General features: G+C 43.0%; 2 protein-coding genes across 4 annotated transcripts in view; one reads left to right on the top strand and one right to left on the bottom strand.

Moving 5' to 3' along the window:
• SYTL1 (synaptotagmin like 1) overlaps window positions 1-8,885 on the top strand; it is a 58,087-nt gene extending 49,202 nt beyond the window's left edge. For all 3 annotated transcript variants that reach the window (XM_089479348.1, XM_089479350.1, XM_089479349.1), the window contains 4 exons: window positions 255-333; window positions 3,779-3,878; window positions 5,393-5,598; window positions 7,513-8,885. In XM_089479348.1, coding sequence (XP_089335474.1) covers window positions 255-333; window positions 3,779-3,878; window positions 5,393-5,598; window positions 7,513-7,652 — 525 coding nt within the window. In that variant the 3' untranslated portion in view covers window positions 7,653-8,885. The remainder of the gene's footprint in view (window positions 1-254; window positions 334-3,778; window positions 3,879-5,392; window positions 5,599-7,512) is intronic.
• The window catches only part of MAP3K6 (mitogen-activated protein kinase kinase kinase 6), an 86,464-nt gene continuing 78,919 nt past the window's right edge, over window positions 8,760-16,304 (bottom strand). The window contains exons 24-28 of the mRNA XM_089479347.1: window positions 15,943-16,201; window positions 15,246-15,355; window positions 11,235-11,335; window positions 10,375-10,451; window positions 8,760-8,846 (exon numbers count right to left, since the gene is read on the bottom strand). Coding sequence (XP_089335473.1) covers window positions 8,774-8,846; window positions 10,375-10,451; window positions 11,235-11,335; window positions 15,246-15,355; window positions 15,943-16,201 — 620 coding nt within the window. The 3' untranslated portion in view covers window positions 8,760-8,773. The remainder of the gene's footprint in view (window positions 8,847-10,374; window positions 10,452-11,234; window positions 11,336-15,245; window positions 15,356-15,942; window positions 16,202-16,304) is intronic.

Here is a 16,304-nt window from a genome sequence, read left to right on the forward strand (position 1 = left end):
GCTTATAGCTGGCTCTGTCTCAGCCAGAATTGCTTTTGCTTGGGAACTCTCATTCTGACCTTGACTAGATGAAAGCATAGTCTTGCAAGTGTTGATAACAATGAAACTGCAGGCTGTGGTGTTAATAATGAAGAAAGTAAGGGTGGCTTCTTCGCATTAAAATCTGGTTTTTGTTACTGCCTTGGAGCAATTTATGTTTCTGTTGTTTTCCTGCTCTTATTGTGACTATTTTTTCCCCTGTCTTCTTTTTTAAGACTCTGGTGAGCCCTGATGCTCTGTCTAGCCGTGGAAAGCTCAATCTGGCCATAAAATTCATCCCAGCTGGATCAGAAGGTGAGACTCAATGAACTGCTTCCATTCAGGTTCACTCCACTGTGCCCATACTGCCAAGACTGGACTGAGTGGGGAATGCTTATTAGCCCATTTGATGCAGAGGAGAGAAATCCTTTAAGGACTCCAAACATAACAATTAGTGTGAGTAAGAAAGATATCAACACCTGGTACATAAATGATAAGAAGGAAGGTAGCAAGAAGACCTCCCCTGTATGGAAATCCCACCATCTTGTTACTGATGAGAGTAAAGGTCCGCCCAGGATTCACCATGTCACTACTACCCCAGTAGCCTAGCCATTCCATTGCTGATGGAGAGTGGGTATGAATGGAGAAGTATCTATTCCCATCCCAGATTGATGATAACACATGCTCAGTCCTCCAGAGTTCATAGTGGAACATATCCCAGCTAATACTCCAAAGGACAAGATCAGAATTTGAATGGACCTTGACAGACTGGAGAGTTTGGCCAAAACTAACAAAATGGATTTCAGCAAGGATCAATGTAAGGCATTATTTCTAGGCAGGAAAAGGGAAATGCACAAACACAGGATGGCTGACACCTGGCCTGAAAGCAGTACATACGAAAAGGAGCTAGAGGCCTTGGACCAGAAACTAGATATGAGTCCACAGTGTGATGTGATGGCCAAAAAAGCCAATGCAGTTGTAGGTTTCACCAGTAGATGCATAGTGTCTAGATTATTCTGCTTTATTCAGACTTCATCTGGAATATTGTGTACATTTCTCAGCATTGTAGTCTAAGGAGTTAATCACACTGGGGCTAGTTTTGGCATTAAAGACAAATTAAAGCACATTTAAAACATCCCAGAAATAAAGTGAAAATGGTGAGTAATTGCACGAATAATTATCACATGGAACTGTACTTATTAAATATGACTTCTTTTTTGAAGGCTGATGATGAGAAGAAGTTATGGCGAATAATGCTATATTTGATTACTATTGCCAGAACAATAATAGTGCAAAATTGGAAATCAGAGGAGGAGCTACAGGTAGATGAGTGGTTGATAAAGCTTAACGAGATTAGAGAGCTTGATAAACTTTCATATGTTTTGGAGGACAAGAAAAGGAACAATATAGAAAAGGATTGGATACAGATTGTGACATATTGGGAGAAGAGGTGAGGTTTTGATAGAAACCTGGTTTAACATCATTTTTATATGTTGTGGATTAATGATAAAAGGATATATAGAGATGTGGACCAGAGGAATGAATAGTTTCAGAGAAATCAAAGTTATAAAATCTTTTTTTTTTTTTGGTAAATATAATTTGGAGAATACGTTGAGACTTACATTCCCTTTAAGGATACAAATGTTATAATTTAACAATTAAGACTAAGGGATAAGATATGTATTATGAGATGTTAGTTAATATTGGAATGCAGAGAATATTTGCAAGAAACAGTAAGAGAGTAATAAATAACACATAAATGACATTAGAGTGGGAAGGGAAGGAAAAAGAAGATCATGTATTTATATGTTTTAATTCTTTTTGTGGGATGTATTGATGTAGTTGCTCTCGAAATACTCAATAAAGATATTTACACACCGAATGATTATCACACATAATTGTGCAAATAAAGTGATATCAGAATGCATTGTCACTAAAATCCCGAAAGTAAAAAGATGTGCATTAATGCTTCTTTGTGACCACTTCAGTGGCGGGTTTTGTGCAACGTCATGTGAAATCATTGTGCGTAATTACATGATTTTTCTGGGATATTCACAAGATAAACTCCCAATCTCCTTCAGGTGATAAACTCCTAAGAAAGATATCAACAAACTAGAGCATGTCCAGAGAAGGATGACCAAAATAATCAAAGATCTGTAAACCAATCTTTATGAGGAACAACTTAGGGAGTTGGGTATGTTTTGCTTGGAGAAGAGGTCACTGAGTGTTAGAGTGATAGCTATAAATATTGGAAGGGATATCATGTAGAACATGGAGCAAACTTGTTTCTGTGGCTCTAGAGGTTAGAACATGAAACAATGAATTCAAATTACAAGAAACGAGATTCCACCTAAAAATTAGAAACAACCTCACTGCAAGAGCCGTTTGACACTGGAACAGACTACCTCAGAGGCTGGTGGATTCTCTTTCTTTGGAGGTCTTTAAACAGAGATTGAATGGGTATCTTTCAGGAGTGTTTTATTAGTGTATTCCGGCATATTTTTATGATTCTGTATCATCTGCATCTGGCTATGGGATTATAGCCAGACATAACCTTCAATCTCCTGAGCTCTCCACCAGCTACAAATGGCCATTGGTGTTGGTTATTGCAGTGGCATGGTGAGTCGGGCTGGTGACAAGGGAGTCAGCAGAATTCTTAGACTATGCACAAAATGGCAATGTAGGATTTTGACCTTAATTTAATTTAATTAATTTGTTTTATTTATATACCGCTATTCCAAAGATCATAGCGGTAAACAGCAAGCAAGCTAATTAGCAAGTAAGCTAATTAGGATGCAACCACAGAAGAGGCCATCTTGTAGGTAGTCCACTCATCCAGTGACTGCAGGCATTTCACCTTACAGGCCTCCAGTCTTGGCTACTGGACAGGTTTGTATGGCCAGTGATGATATTTTTTAATTTGTTGGTCCTAGGTATTGTTAAACTGCAGCCCCTATCAGCCCTAGCTAACAATCAATAATAAGGGAATGAAGAGCCACCCTTTTCCTGATTTACCTTATATACTTGACAATGTCGACCTCATGTATTAAGTTAAGGGTAGATTTTAGGGCCAAAATTATGGATTTTGATATGAACTGTGGATAAGTTGAGGGTAAAATTTAGGGGCATGTGACAAAGGATCTAAAGGATGAAGCAAGGAAAACAAATGCCAAGCAATTTACAAAATTCCAGTAGGCACAATTGTTTGTGCTCATCCTAAAGGCTGGATGGATGAGAGAATAGAAGGTGCTTCCAGGACAGATTATGCTCTTGCCTTTCTCCAGGTGATGGTACCTTTTAAAATAAGAGTTAAAGTACAATACTTACATTGACCCGTGGATAGGTTGACTCAGGATTTTGAGGTCAGTTTTTTGATTAACATTTCTAGACTTATACATGAGTATATACAATAGGACTTTAATCTCAAGTTCAGTGGCAGTATTTCTCTCAGTACCTGGGGGAACACAAGTATTTTTCTGCACTCATCTCCTGCTTGTGTACTTCCCACAGGCACCTGTTTGGCCATTGTGAGAACTGAGAATGTTGATCCAGGGAACCCTTTGCTTTGCCCCAGTGTGCCTCTCTTTATGCTCTTAACCTGTTTAGAGCCAATATTACTTAATAATCTTTAGTCTTTAGTCTTTAGTGGGAGATGCTGACTGTGAGGAAGCACACTACATTAAAAATGCCATTTGGCACTGGGTTTGGATAGATGTACTTGTCCTTTGCAGTAACCTTCCTCAATGTGGCTTTATTTCAGAGCCAGGGCTTCCTCCCACTGGAGAACTCCATATCTGGGTGAAGGACGCACAGAATATAATTCCCCAGAGGGGCAGCACAGCAAACTCTTTCGTTCAGTGGTAAGTGTCAAGTGTTTTTAATGCTGCAGGACTGGCTGAACATCAGGGAAGGGGGTAACTCAAATCCTAGGCAGATAATTGGGGTACAGCTTGACATATGTACAAGTGCATGTTCACCACTTTGGACTGTCACTGGGAGGTACAATTATCTGAATGCCAGTCTGTTTAAAACAACCCAAAACACCTTCATGCCAACAGAAAGCCAGCACAGTGTGCAAAGAACTGTGTTGGATCCATTTGTCCGTCTGTGCCCATTTCTTGTCTAGGAGGCTATTTGTTTATGAGGAGGTGCATTCCTCCATGCAATCATCCCTCTGCACTCCAGAGTGGTTCCTTCTGTTCTGCTGCCTCAAAACTCCTCCATCTTATTCTCCTGCATATACGTCTTGGCCCTTAACTAGTTGCTGTTTTCACATACATTCCTTTTTCAAGATGGGAGTCCCATGAGAGATTATTGTAGTTCTATGATGGTTTTTTTATTTTATGAAGATATCTTTTTATTTTATGAAGATCAAACATACCCCCTCCCATCCAGATGAGGACTGTGATGTGCCATTTTCACATGAAAAATCTTGTAATCATGCCAGTTAGGACAAACCTATGACCATACCAGGGTATCCTTGTAAAGTCCCCCCCCCCCCAACCCTAATTAGTGCAAATAATAGTTTCATGAAGGGGTGATTGTCAGCAAGCATGGGTCGCTCTGCCGATAGCATTTTTACTAAAATGCATTTGGATTTCCATTTTGACATTTAGAGTTAGGCATTGATTTGACAATTCAGCTTGAGGGCCAAGTTGTTGTTTGGTGAATAAGTTGACTAACGGAATCAGAAAGCCAGAGTAACTCTGATCAGCAGGAAAATGGCACAGGGCAGAAGGTTTAAAACCCCACTTGCAGTCACACACCATGGTCCTAATCTGAATCAACCCCAATTTGTAACTTTTTTATGAAAGAAAGAGGGAGCCTGACAGCTACTGGTACCTCAACTCCAACTTTTATGTACCTGTATTTTATAAGCCAAGATAAAAGGGCTATTGGAACGGCCTGATTTTGCATCCTTCCAAATCATTTCGTGGTTGGAATTGAGAATTAGTCCTATTGAGTATAGACACACTTAAATTAACAGGACTTGTTAATCACAGAGGAGTCCTATTGAAATAAAGTACATCTTGTTGTTGTTAATTGCCTTTGAGTTGACCTCAACTCATGGCAAACTTCCTCCATGTTAGCTAGGACTAATTTAAATCCCATTGATTTTAGTGCGTCTCCTCTAGGTACGACCAAGGCTGGATCCAACTCACATTCCTTTGGTTTCCTAAAGCTGAAATGCATCAGGAAACTGGAAGGCTTTAAGAAATTTTGGGCAGTAGAGGTTCCATTTGTGTTGGACATCAGCAAATTCCCCAGGTCTTTAGCCAGGCTAATCTCATGGGAGAAGAAGTCTTCCCCTCCAGTTCTGAATAATACGTTCAGGAAATATTCACCTCCCTTACACACAATCTTCCTCTTCCAGTTACATCCTCCCTGATGACAGCAAGGCAAGCCGACAAAGGACTCGCATTGTCAAGAAGAGCCTCAGTCCCTCATTCAACCACACCATGGTGTATGATGGCTTCCAGGCCAAGGACTTGGCTGAGGCATGTGCTGAGTTCACTGTTTGGGACCGTGAGAAATTCTCCAAGCAGCAGATGGGAGGCATCCGGCTGAGTCTTGGCACAGGTGAGATACTGAGACCTTGGGCTGGATCTGACTGTATGAGAGAGGTTTATGAGGGAGGGTAGGTTAGCTGGGTACTGCATGTATGGCCCACGCCAGCAGAGAGGTATGATCATTTGACTCTAAGAAAAGGTATATCAGTTTTGCCCCACTCTGAACAAGATGAGTATTCTTTTGTACTGTTAAAGCTGCAATCCTATGCATGTTATTGGATGGAGTAACTTGAATGCTGCTGCTGAGCAAACATATCAATGATCAGGTTGTTGGATGATTGTGCAGAGAGGAATGTAATTTGAAGAGGTAAGGTACAGGGAGCACTGTGTTTTCCTGGAGGCAGTGGACTATGATTCTGGGGACCAGGGTTCGAATCCCAGTTTGGCCATGAGAATCCACTGGGTGAACTTGAGCAAGTCACACTCTCTCATCCTCAGAGGATGGCAATGGCAAACCTCCTCTGAAACAACTTGCCAAGAAAATCCCATGATAGGGATGTAGGGTCACCATAAGTTGAAAAGGACTTGAAGGCACACAACAACAATGGAACATATTGAGGTGGCAATAGGGAAGAATGTTACCATTCTTCCTTCAGTTTCATGTGTAATAGGATTACAATCTCAGACTCAAACTATATAACTGACACCTTTTTTTCTTATCAGAAACCACGCATGGGAGATCAAGTCCATATTGGAATTATAATCTAAGACAAGGGTAGAAAACGGTGGGTCACAGTATTGTTTCTGGCGTGATAGGAAGTGATATTATGTTATTTCATGGTTTTGAGCAAAAGAGGACTGATGTTTCAGATTTTGAGGGCTTGGGAGGTTATGGAGGATGGGTCCACCCAAATGGTCACATTTTTGTGGTGGCTTGCTTGGAGTTGTTTCTGGATAAAAACAAATCAGCTGAAACTTTAATTAGGAGGAGAAGTGGGGGCTTCAGGAAACTCCTGCAGGCTGCAAAACAGGATCCCAAGGTCACATCCAGCCCATGGGTTGTACTTTCTCCACTCTTGATGTTAGGGGAATTCAGGTTTAACCGATCTCTGACACCTTCCTCCTAGCTGTGATTTGTAGGAAATAGCAGTTTTGGAAGAGAATTTTCTCTCAGGGGAAATAGCATGAAGGATCAAACCAGAAATCAGACTTTGCCCCTCAGCAAGATGTAAACTAGTAACTCCCATTATCCCTCACCATTGAGTAGGCTGGGCAGCAAATTTCCCAGACCAGGATTAAACTTTGCGTCTTCATGTGTTATACAATCTTTATAGGGGCTATGCATTTGTTAGTTTAAGGAATACACAGGAACCATGAAAGTCTCCCAGTTCTCACTTACCAAGCAATAACAGCTATGGTTGATGGGGGCATGTTACCTTGTCAGTTGGGAAGCAGCTAAATAATTTTCTCACTCCCCCTTGCATGACCAGTCTTCGGTACAAGGGGGAATTGTGGCAGGGACCCTGCTTCTGACTGTTGCACTGGAGATCACTCACAAGAGGGGATGGAAATTCAGTTAGCTGCCTCCCAACCCATAGGAAAACAGACCCCCCCCCCCCCCATTGATCGCAGTGCTGCCTGGTAAGTGTGGATGACACTACTTCACTATGTAACTAAGATGGTTACACAACTGAATAGGTGATACTGAATTCCATCCAATCACCATCATCATCTTGCAGTGGCTGACATATTTGAAAGGGGTGCCTCAACATGTTATGGCATCCTTTCTTGCTGAGGAAATGTTCTTTGCATTCCAGTGTTAGGAGTATTTTGGAAAATCTAAATACTGGTTTTCAGATTCAGTTACTGGGGCCCTGACAATTGAGTAAGAATGCTGTACACTGATGCAAAGCCTACAAACGTAACAGTTACTTTTGGCACAATGGCTTGGTGACTGATTATAGAGCTTCTTCTTGTAATGCAGGTAACAGCTATGGCCTCCCTGTCCCTTGGATGGATTCGACAGAGGAGGAGCGCCACGTATGGGAGATGGTGTTCAAGCAACCTCAGCAGTGGGTGGAAGCCAGACTTCCCCTGAGGACCAACTTGACCCCTCGGACCTAATTCCACCAGCCCTTGGACAACTGAGAGCAGGATGCTTGATCTTTGTGGACTAATGTGAAAAAGCTGCTCTTCCTCCACAGAAGGGACCTGGCAGATATCAACTAGGGATCACTTTAGTCCCTAGAACCTCATTCCTGAAACACTGGTGGGGCCAGCCCTGGCAGGAGACAAGTGACTTGGTGCTGAAAGCCATGCTCAGCTGGACAGGTTGAGAAAGTGCTGCTGCCTCATTTACCTGGACCATCTGCATCCAAAGTTAGAGAGAAGACATTTCTGCTAGAGAGGAGGATCTTTTTTGTGGCATTTGTTCTGATGTCACTTGCTCAGTCACTTGTTTAGAGCAGGGGAATGCCCCATCATTAGTCACTATCTCTATGGCGAGCTTCACTCTACACTTCTCACCTTTCCAGTTTGTTCTGCACACTATGAACACTAACAAAAATAGCTTCTTTTTTGTTTTGTTTTAATTAACTGCCTCATTCTGATGTCGCCCACCTTGTTTGGTGCACAGAGAAACCCAAGGAGTCCCTTGTCAAATAATCTCTGCTTTCCTGCCAGCTGTTCAGCAGGACTGGTGGCTTCCATCTTCTGTGCCTCCTACTCCAGAGATTCTTAGCACTGTGGGGTCTCTGGTCTGCTGTCTCTCCAGGCAGCTACAGAAAGCCATTGTCCAGCCTTTCTGAATGCGTGTCATTGACCAAGTCTTGGTTCTGCAGAGATGCCCCGGAGCAGCCTTCCCCTAGGAAATTTGCAGAATCATTAAAAATGATCTGTTTCTCTTCTTTTGAGATACAGGTCAAGTGCAATATTAGGTTTTCTTCTTCTTCCCTCTCAAATTCCAACAGACAGTATGTGCGCACATAACAGATATTGGTAGAGGGACTTGCAAAGAAACTCTGATGTTTTTCCAGACCTTATTTGCTAGAGGAGAGAAAGGACATTTCCTCCTTTTACTCCCCACCTTTGCCACCCCAAATAATGTTGTACAGACAGAACACAGGTGCTCAGTGTGTGGATGTGCAAATCTTAAATCCTGTGAAATCTTTTCTTCTTTACTGCTGGCAAGAGATTATGTAGGACACAGTCTGTCATCTTGCAAATAATTAGGGGCTTCTCTGGCTTTATGTTGTATGTCGGCCAAGGACTTCTCGATGGTTTAAGATGGCTCTCCAGATGCGGCACACCATTCCCCCTCTGTCAAGAAAGACCAAAAAACAAAAAACAAAAAAGGAACCAGACTATAAGTGTGCTGTATTGAACTACTGGGTTGCTGTGATATGCAGTGGTTTTATTAAGCATGCAGTCAGTAGCCATAAGTAATCACTTGGACAACCATCCAAAAACTGGACCATTCAAGTACTTATGCAAGGCTGGAAGTGATACAGCTGTTTTGGACTCTAGTTGAAATGCTACTATCATGTATTTAACCCTCTTAAGCCATAAACTGTGGCTTTTTGAATTGCTTCCATGCTGGTGTTTTTAATAGGTAGCAACTGGTTCCTCCAGGATTGTCTCCTAGGCTGAATGCAGGTAAATACTCAAAATAAAATAAAATGGTACATTGTTTGCCTATAATTAAAGGATTGCATGCATTATGTGTCAGGAAAAAGCAACATGGGATATATAGTCACAAGAAATATAATATGTATATGGATGTATTTGAAAGTAACATGACAAAGCAAAAGCAATTGAAATGTCACATAGGTGTTGCATATAATGTAATTAGAAGGTCCTAAAAGCCAAGGACATATGTGGCAAGGACAAAGTGAAAAGGTGCAAATTGATATCACCTGAAAGTCATTGAGTGAACAGTAATGTATGATGCAATGTGAGGTAAAGATTGAGCCAAGTATTGTATGTCAATCATAATGTATGTACACGCCCAGGAGGTGGCAACTGTATAATGAATAGAGAGACAAATGTCTATATAAGCAACAATGTATGGCAATACTTTTTGTGGGTATTGAGGAGTATAGTAGTGTGGGTTTTGTGAGTAGTGAATTGTTTTGTGCATAGTGTATATATTAGAATAAAAGTAGATCTTTAAAGAAGACTACTGTGTTGACTGGTGTCCTGAGAGCAGAACAAGAACCAGCAGATTCCAGAGAAGATTAGAAGACATCTTCAGCCAATTCTCAGAGCTACTGGTCAAGCTGATTGTTCTTCCGCTAGCCAGGGGGTGAGAGTGAAAGCCAGGAGAAGAGCTGCAACTCCCATCATCCCTAACATTATGATCATGGATAGGGCTCATGGTGGGAACATCTGACTTCAGTCTAAGTGTGAGGAACCAGCATCATTGCCTTTATTTATCATTTAATGGTCCTTCTGATGTTACTCAGACTGCCTCCTGCTATAGAAGTTCCATTAAACTTTAAGACTATTATCTTCTGCTAGGCAAATCCTTCACTAACTAAACAAGGACTGGCAACTACAGCCCTTCCAGAAGTTGTTAAATGACAACTCTTTAGCCAGGCTCCCAGGACTGACAGAAATTACAGCCCAACAACATCCTCATCCCCAAACTAAATAAGCCAGTATTTTCTGTCCTGGTTGGATGCAAGCTGGGGCTACTGAGGCAGCAGCACACTGAAAAGGGAGGGAATGGATCAGGAATGAAGGATGCAGTAATGAAGTCGGGAGGGGGGTGTCTCCTCTTATTGTAGAAGAGTTTGAATATAAGCAATAAGTGGATCCCACCATTTGCATCCCACCTAAGCTCTACCTGATGCAGGTGTACCGGAGGTCATCAACTGTAGCACAGTTCAACAGGATTGGCAGGGTAAAGCCATGGCACGAGAGCTGGGGAAAAGAAGTAGTTAGTTATTTCTGGCAGAAGAGGGCCCTACAACGTGGTGTCTCCCACCTGAGGGGAAAAGGAACCTCCAAAACTGAATATACGTGCAAGTAAGCTTGAAAAGCCTATGTTTGGGGCTAGAACAATTTTCTTCAACCAGGCGAGCTCCATGGCTTGCAGACTACATTGTGTCATCAGAAGTCATTCCTTAACACCCCAATCTGCAGCACCTTGGAAACTCTTTGGATGGGGTGCTGCCTTGCTTAAGAGGTAGGTTTTGGGGGGTCATGTTTGGTCATTTATGTGAACCAGAACAAAAAAACTGAAAAGTGCATATTCACAGTGGGAGAATGAAAGGATACAAAGTCCCATGTGCTTTTTAAGGAATCAAAGTTTTTGGATCATTGCACAGCAGGTGGGACTTTGTCTCCTTTCATTCTTACATTTATGTGAATCCCAAAAATTAAGAGACTGCAAGTCCAGATTAAAATCTAAATACTGAATAGGAAGCCAGCCTGTGGCTCTGCCTGGTCAGTTTTATGTACCTCTTGCCCATAAACCTAGACCCCAGGTCATGCTGTCATGGCCATTCTCCAATGTTGGAGAATGATATGTGGTGTGGTCAGACAACAACATCTGAATGGCCACACTCTCCCTGTTTCTGGCTTAAAGCATAGCAGCTGAACCAGCCTGCAGTAGGATTCTTTCACTCCCTGCCCATCCCATTTAACTAAGCACTTATGGCAGGAGCTGATGTTCATGAACCTTCCCTTCAATGAGTAACCTACCTTTGCAATTGTAGCTTTGTCCACTCCTTGTTTTTCTAACCACTCAGCGAGATCAGGATCTACATCTTCTATTTCCCTCTCCCAGGAAAAAGTAGAGATGTCTGAGGAAGTAGGGGGAAAGAAAGGAGTTCAAAGTTGCACAAGGGACTAATTTTTACTGGAATGCTCATTGTGATCTTCCCACAATTTCTTTCTTCATAAGGTTATTGGTTATGGAGCACAGTCAAACCTCTATCCATTATTGGGAAAAATAGAGCCTGAAGAAACAATACACAACGGTTGGAATCCTGTTGGTGACATGTATGTGTGTAACAGTTTTTGAATATTGTGCAAGGAGGCATCTAACAGCTCCTTGTGCAATATCCAATCTCATCTACTGGCAGATATCAAGTCCCAGGGATATTTCCACAGCCAGTACTCATTGGGGAGTGGGTAGTTACCAGGCAGAGAAAGGAAGGTGTTTTCCCAGATCCTCAGTGATGCACTGAAAAACTGGAACAACCACTTCATTTTGCTCCTGGCTGTAAAATTGCAGCTGAGACCTTTTGATGCCTGATCCTGTGTCTTCCCCAGTCAGCAAATGGCTATGGCAATGCATCTGGAGCATGACAGCTATCTTGCTTCCCACACCTTGGTGTAAACAATCCTCAGCTTACTAAGGCAATGAACAGGTTGTTCTCACTAGGGGAAACCCCGCGTTCTGAATCGAATCCTAGGAGTGGCGTTCCTACTAGGATCCGATTTAAACCTAGAACGGTTCTAGAGCAACCCGCAATCATCCCCACTACAATTCGAATCGTAGAGCGGTTTAAAATTTTGAATCGTGTTTTCGTCATTTAACGCGCGTTAAAAAAATACTAGGGTCTGACCTACGTTTTTCCCTTGATTCGAGTTAGGAACCGGAGCATTTAAATAGGAACGACAGCCTTTGAAATCGGGTTAGCTGGATGGGAGGAGCGGAGTGCGATGGGGCTGGCCTTGGGGGAGTTGCCCTTTCTGTCCCCATCCGTCGTGGCTGTTGCCATTTTTGCTTCCCTCACCCCTTTGTCCGCTGTGGCCTTTCAATAAGAGATAAGGATTTTTAAAAAATTTTTTTAAATGGTTTACAGGTGCTTAATCTCTTCAGCGCTTTAAGCGCCTGAAGTCCCGGCTACTCAAGTGCCTGCATTTGCCAGAGGACTACAAGGCTTCCCCCGGTGGATTGCAACCTCCCCTCTGTGTGGGGAGAGCCCATTTCTAACGGAGGAGAGGCAGGAAGGGAAGCCTCCTCTCGAAGAGGCATTCCCTGCCCGCTTGGGCACTGATCTCACCCAGGCAGGGAAGGGAAGGCTCCTCGCGAGGAGGCATCTGATCTCGCCCAGGCAAGGAAGGGCTCTGATCAATGGGGGGGGGGGATAGAGCCTTTCTCCCTCCATTTCTCAAATGGAATCTGCCTTCTCCTCCAACCCTGGAAAGAGAATCTTTGGGAAGAGTGCTCCCTCCCTGCTTTTCCAGCAGCCTCCTTCATTGATCTCTGGGCTCTCTGAAGGGATTCTCCCTGGCTGTCTTGGGAGACATCAAGAGAGGATGCTGTCCTGCAAAACCCATCCCATAGTTTCTCTGGAAACAGCTTGGGCTCCCCAAATTTGCTTTGCCAGAAGCCTCTCCCATTGATCTTTGGGCTCTCTGAAGGGATTCTCCCTGGCTGTCTTGGGACGTCTCTTGCTCTTGCTTTATTTGGCTCTCTCTTAGGTCTGCAGCCTCTTGCCTTTTCCCCTTTTCTGTCTTGTGTCTCTATCCCACTAACTGACTGCCTTCTCCTCCTTGATCCCATTTTCCAACCCTGGGCTTTGGATGCAGAGTCTCTACCCACTTGAAACCCACTGCCTTCTCCTCCTTGATCCGATTTGGCAAACACACACACACACACACACACACACACACACACACACACTACAGACAGACAGACAGACAGACAGACAGACAGACAGACAGACAGACAGACAGACAGACACACACACACGATTATATATGAATACTCACACACACACATGCATATATATATATAAATGCATACACACACAAACATATAGGTTTTCCAACCCTGGGCTTTGGATGCAGAACGGTCTCTACCCACTGAAACCCACTGCCCTCTCCTCCTTGATCCCGTTTTCCAACCCTGGGCTTTGGATGCAGAACAGTCTCTACCCACTGAAACCCACTGCCCTCTCCTCCTTGATCCCGTTTTCCAACCCTGGGCTTTGGATGCAGAACGGTCTCTACCCACTGAAACCCACTGCCCTCTCCTCCTTGATCCCGTTTTCTAACCCTGGGCTTTGGATGCAGAACGGTCTCTACCCACTGAAACCCACTGCCTTCTCCTCCTTGATCCGATTTGGCAAACACACACACACACAACAGACAGACAGACAGACAGACAGACAGACAGACAGACAGACAGACAGACACACACACACACACACACACACACGATTATATATGAATACTCACACACACACATGCATATATATATAAATGCATACACACACAAACATATATGTATATATACACATATATATTTGTGTGTGTGTTTGCACACATGTATATATATATATGCATATGAGTGTGTGTGTGTGTGTGTGTGTGTGTATATATATATATATATAAGGTAATTATAAAGTAACAACTTTTTTAATTTATGAAAAAACCCTCATCTGTAGTTCCAAACCCACTGTAGAAATAATACAGTTTGAGACCCCTTAACCTGCCCTGGCTCAGTACTAAGGAATTATGGGAACTGTTGTGTTTGTGAGACATTTATCCTCCTCTGCCAGAGAGTTCTGGTGCCATAATAAAGTACCATTCCCAGGATTCCCTAGCACTGAGTTATGGTAGGTAATATGGGGAGACGCAGAAGAGGACGTTTGAGCGATTAAGCGCCTTCATTGGTCCATTTGAAAAAAAAAACCCCGCCAAAAATACATCAATTCACAAACGGTCAATGAAATGGAAACGATGCCAAAAGATAAATCGCTTCCAAATATTCCGGATTAACGTTACATCATTCTGACGTACTATTGATTGACAGCTCCAAATAAGGTATGGAGGAGAAGAATCGATTTATTTAAACACCGATTTCATGCCAAGTAGGAACGCTAGCAGGTAAAAACTTCGATTTAAAAAACCAGATAGGAACGAAGAATAAAAGCGATTCAGAACGCGGGATAAGACCAGGGTTATTTTGAATCGGTTTTATTAAAAACGTTGTATTTTAAATCGTTTCAGATCTTAAGTGAGAACACCCCCGAAGGCACTTTCCCACCATCTTCTTCCACACCCTCACTGTAGTTCCTGCTTAACTTCACTGTCCATCCTCTCTTAGTCCCTAGCAGCAATCTTGCTGTTTTTTCCAAATGGCTCCCACTTCTATCCCCCTTTTGCTTGAATCCCTGTTTTTAAAATTCTCTTTGCTCAATCCCCTTCAACATATCTCTGCTTTAAGTCCTCTTTGCTCAATCCCCTTCAAGAGATCCCTACTTTTTATATCTTCTTTGCCCAGTCCTTCACCAATCCTTTGCCCAGTTCTTTTAAATAATTTTGTACAACAGATCTTTGTGCACCTCCCCAACAGAAATCTTGTCAATCCCTCCAGATGCACCTGCCCCCCCCTTCCTGAAAAAATAATACTCAGATTATTTTATTTTATTTTTTAAAAGTGCAGTCCCCAAGTAGTCCCACATGTCTGAATTCAGCCCCCTGCCCTGCTGCAGTCACCCTCCCCTGATGTAGGATCTCAGCCACTGCTGAGATTAGAGAGGGTTTACATATGAGTGTGGATCAGAAATCTTCCCTTTGTCTTCTATCATGTATCACACCTGAAGTAACTTTTACAACTCAGCTTTTCTTCATGCAGGATTTGGTTTCACTGGGTGCAGCGTTTCAGTCCATTTATGTGTGTAAGCACCATAAATTTAATCACTACATAGCAGGCTCATAGGTGGTAACTCCAGCTCCCCCTCCTGGTGACCTCACCTGTTGGCTTTGGACTTCTGAGAGTGGAGGCATCCTGTTCCATAGCTTGCAGTGCTTCTTGCAGGAGTTGCTGACATTCACGCTCCTTCTCCATCAGTTTCCACTGCAGCCTGGCAGAGGAGAAAAAGATGTGGAGTGAATTATTTTGCAAAGCGTACATAGGCACCAGTGGCATACAGTGGATGGTATAGGGATGGAGACCTCATGCTAATGGATTCCACCACCAATCAACCCCACCCAATATGGTTAGTGGATAGGAATGATGGGAACTGGAGCCTAAGAACATCTAAAGTGCCCACTTGGAATAGAGTTTTAAATATGGGAATCATGTAGTTTCCTCTCCCCATGGGCAAAGGTCATGTTCCCAATTTTTCAGGGGATTTTTCAAAAACAGAAGAATGAAGCTTCCTAGGCCTATGATTCTCCTGTTAAAAAGGTGTCATAGAATCATAGAATTGGAAGAGAACCCAACAGTCATCCAGTCCAATCTTCTGCCATGCAGAAATACACAAAGTACACCCAACCAGCCTCTGTTTAAAAACCTCCAAAGAAGAAACCCTGCGCCTTTGTTGTAGCAGAAAATTTACTTTCCCTCCCTTCAAACCAGAAGTGGGGTGCAACCGGGAATCCTGGCTCTGCTACTCTGTTGTCCCTCCTTGCACTCCAGCCTCCCAGGAGACAGCCAGAAAGGGCTTACCTCCTTGTCTCTGCCTGCATTTGGTTAAACTGGACCATGAGGGGCAAATGGTCCTTCAGCAAATGCTTGGAGTCCAACCAGCTGCTTGTAGTGGTACCAATTCCAGAACTTGGTGTGTCCACACTGCCTTTAAGGGTGTTGTTCTCTGTTGGCAAAGATGATGACTCTTGGGTCAAAATGTCCTCAGCATCTTCCTCTGAACTGTGCAAGGGTTTGAGGCAGCCTGGCCCTTGTGAAAGCTGTGGCTTCACCTTCAGTTCTGAAAAGGTCAGAGAATACACACTAAAAGAGACAAATAGGCAGCTGTCTAATAAATCAGCAGACAAATGTTTGCAGTTCAGAGTTAAAGGTATATGCTTCCC

Source organism: Sceloporus occidentalis, unplaced genomic scaffold, assembly GCF_023333645.1.
Source record: "Sceloporus occidentalis isolate IW3139 unplaced genomic scaffold, rSceOcc1.0.p SCAF_13, whole genome shotgun sequence".
Classification (NCBI taxonomy): Eukaryota; Metazoa; Chordata; class Lepidosauria; order Squamata; family Phrynosomatidae; genus Sceloporus; species Sceloporus occidentalis.